At 56.1% G+C, this 3270-nt stretch overlaps 1 protein-coding gene across 1 annotated transcript in view; it reads right to left on the bottom strand.

Moving 5' to 3' along the window:
• Positions 1-2167: 2167 nt before the first annotated feature.
• MRPL20 (mitochondrial ribosomal protein L20) overlaps positions 2168-3270 on the bottom strand; it is a 9661-nt gene continuing 8558 nt past the window's right edge. Inside the window, 1 exon segment of the mRNA XM_011956397.1 lies at positions 2168-2505. Coding sequence (XP_011811787.1) covers positions 2332-2505 — 174 coding nt within the window. The 3' untranslated portion in view covers positions 2168-2331.

Genomic DNA, 3270 nt, shown 5'->3' on the forward strand with positions numbered 1-3270 from the left:
CTGGGCGCGGGCAGGGTCAGAGGCTCCGCTTGGCCTCGCCCTGGATGAGACGCGCGTGCCCCGAGTCACCCGGCCGCCGTCGGCGTCGTGTCTTCAGTCCTTATTGACTCCAGGTTTTTAGGATGCTTATTAACGCCAGACTCCCGCAAAGTCTTGCCTTCAAAACTCAGCCCCTGGGGAGACACGGGTGGAGAGGGGACTGGAAACGTGGCCTCGACGCCTCTACAGAGCCTCTCCAGCATTGGGAGGCCTAAGTGCCTCCAGGTTCAGGCCCACGGAAGGAGTCGGGGGAGGGAGGTCGGGTGTTGTACATGTGAAGGAGCTACCCCACAAACGCCAGGGAGACAGTGAGGGGGTTCGTGCGTTTAACGTCTTGATATCGCTGATCGACCACAGCTGTGCAGGAGAGGCAGTAGGTATCTGTTGCTACAGTTACCGGAACCTTTGCCAGGACTAGTACAGGACCACGGGTGAGGATAGCGGGGAAGCCTGCGTGGGGCAGGGGAAGGGTGAAGCAGTGGGAAGAGGGAAGGGCAGCAGAGGCCTGAGTGGTTGCAGGTTCACACACTGAGCTGCCAGTGACTGCCTAGCTCCAACGGGCTCAAATGCAGAGGCCACCATTGCTCCTCACCCCACCCCCAGGTCCAGCTGTCCACTAGCTCTGCCATGATTGATACTGCAGCTCAAACAGTGCCAACTAAGACCCACTCTCCTCACCACCTGCTATGGGCAACAGGGTATGGTTACAGCTTTACTCATGTCCTCTTCCACCAGGCTGGCAGCTCAGGGATGTCTTGTCTGTGAGTTACAACTGCAGGCTCTCCAGTAAAGAAGGAATTTTCTACGCAGCTGGTTTCTCATTGGTGCTGCTCGCCCATTCCCTGAGCTGTGACTGCCCGAGGAGTGGGAGGTGGGTGGTGACTCCAGCCAATCAGGGGCACACCCCGGGGCTGCCTGGGAACAGGACTATGGCACAAACCGAATGAGTGCTGGGAGCAACCCGCAGTGCTCTGCCGCATCCATGTCTTCCTTCACTGACATGAAATGCAGAAAGGGCAGCTTTGCCACACACAGCAGAATGCACAGAACGTGGCCGCCCAAGGCTCTGTCCTTGACCCTGTTGTCCACAAGCCATTTACCAAGGGCTCACGGGCACTGCGTGCCCCGTGCACACAGCCAGACACTGCATTCGTGCAGCGGAAAGGACAGTGAACGAGACTTGGTCCCTGGCCTCCAAAGGCATAGGGCATAGTGGCTGTCGTCAGGCAGTGACGAGGGCCAGGAGGAGGACCTCTTAAGGGGCCATGCAGTTATGGAAGCCAAAAAGAAAGAAGGCCTGCAGTGAGGATGGAGTGGTCGGCCTGAAGCCATCTCTAGCAAGTGGCCAGGACTCTGATTGTTCTGTGCAGGTTGGAGGTAGGTGGTGAGTCTGAGAAAAGGGCCAGAAAGACTCCCCAGCAATTGCTGGCAAAGGGTGAAGGGCACATTGCCACAGGATGCAAGCCACCTGCCTTTGCAGGGGGAAGATGGGCACTCAGCTTAGACGCTCCTATGGCAGGGCCAGCAAAACAAGCAGGTTGCAGCAGGGGTCTGTGCACTGCTGTGTAAATGTGGGGGGCATCAGCAGGTAGACAGCGGCTGATAACCAGGGTTTCAAGAGCCTTCCTGGGGCAGAAAGACCAGGGGAGAAGTGTGCATCACCCTTGGGGTTAAGGGATAGTTGTCTGTTGCTTCCTGGAGATGCCTGAAAAGCCAGTTCAGCCTGCAGGGACCAGGCCACCACCCACCTGATATGAGCATTTCCTCCAGTCCCTGCTGGGTGCTGAATCTGGCAGACAGGGAAGCTGAGGGTGCTGTTCTGAGTGGTGGCTGAACTGAACCACAGGGCCCTGCTGGACGTAAGAACACTGGAGGCCAGGGGAAAACAGGGCTGAGGTCAGCCCTGAGCAGAATGGAGTAGGGACTCAGGGTGGGTCAGGGAACTGGAAAGCGGGCACTGTGCACACAGCCCTTGAGGGGAGCCAGGGTGGGGATCCCCCATCACGTGTGGAAGGCAGCTGCCTGCTCAGCTGCATCCCACAGCCAGGTGTCGCCGCAGCCTTGGTTGGAAGCAGGACATGCTCCTCCATGCGCTCGCTCGCTATCAGAAAATGACTCCAAAAACTGAAGTGTTGAGTTTCATTCACACAAAACACGGACGTCATCTGTGACGCTCTGTCCCAGAGAGACAGGGCCTTCCCTCATGCCTGTTACTGGGATGTAGATAAACAAAAGAACAAATCAAACTGCAAATTACTCTGTGTCTTTTCCTAATCAACACAGCAACAGTCTTCAGTGGTACTGCACCACTCTGGAAAAAATGCCTTCAGGTTCCTTCCCATCCCCCAAGGCAGCAGCAAATCCTTCGTGTCGCCTCCTATTGGCCAAGGCAGCCAAAGATTTAAAAGTCTTTGGTTCGTAGATGGCCAGATCCGCTAGGACTTTCCTGTTGAGCTCCACCTGGCACTGGGAAAAGAAAGAATCAGAACCTGCAGTCAGTGTGAGACACACGCTCCGGCTGTGCGTGGGCACGGCGCTGGCTCGGGCTGCACTCGCCTGGGGGAGGGAAGGCCCAGGAGAATCCTATCTGGGTGGCACAGCAGAGGACTTGCAGGCAGGATGCTGAAGGATAAATGTGGACAAGGGTGAGGGAGGCACCTGTGGAATCTGCAGGGCGGCTGGAGTCCAATCCCAACGTCAGCCCAGGGAACCAAACGCCTTGTTCAGGGTCCTTGGTCACCACCCTGACTGAACTGACTGCTGGCTGCTGGCCTGCAGTAACACTTTAAGCCAACTTGGAAGTGCTCACAAGAACCGCAGAGGATTTCAGAAACTAGTGAAGTGCCCACAAGAGAGCTAAGAACTGCAGATGATTTCAGAAGCTAGTGAACAATGCCAGAGTTTAAGGAGCAGAAAAGAAGGGGGGCTGTCTCTGAGCATTAAATTCAGCTACCAAGGCTGGGTGCGGTGTCTCGCCTGTAATCCCGGCACTTTGGGAGGCCAAGGCAGGCAGATCACCTGAGGTCGGAGGTTCGAGACTAGCCTGACCAACATGGAGAAACCTCATCTGTCCTAAAAAATACAAGAAAAAGGGAGGCCGGACGTGGTGGCTTACGCCTGTAATCCCAGCACTTTGGGAGGCCAAGACAGGCGGATCACGAGGTCAGGAGATCGAGACCATCCTGGCTAACACGGTGAAACCCCGTCTCTACTAAAAAAAATACAAAAAAA

Source organism: Colobus angolensis, unplaced genomic scaffold, assembly GCF_000951035.1.
Source record: "Colobus angolensis palliatus isolate OR3802 unplaced genomic scaffold, Cang.pa_1.0 Scaffold416, whole genome shotgun sequence".
Taxonomy (NCBI): domain Eukaryota; kingdom Metazoa; phylum Chordata; class Mammalia; order Primates; family Cercopithecidae; genus Colobus; species Colobus angolensis.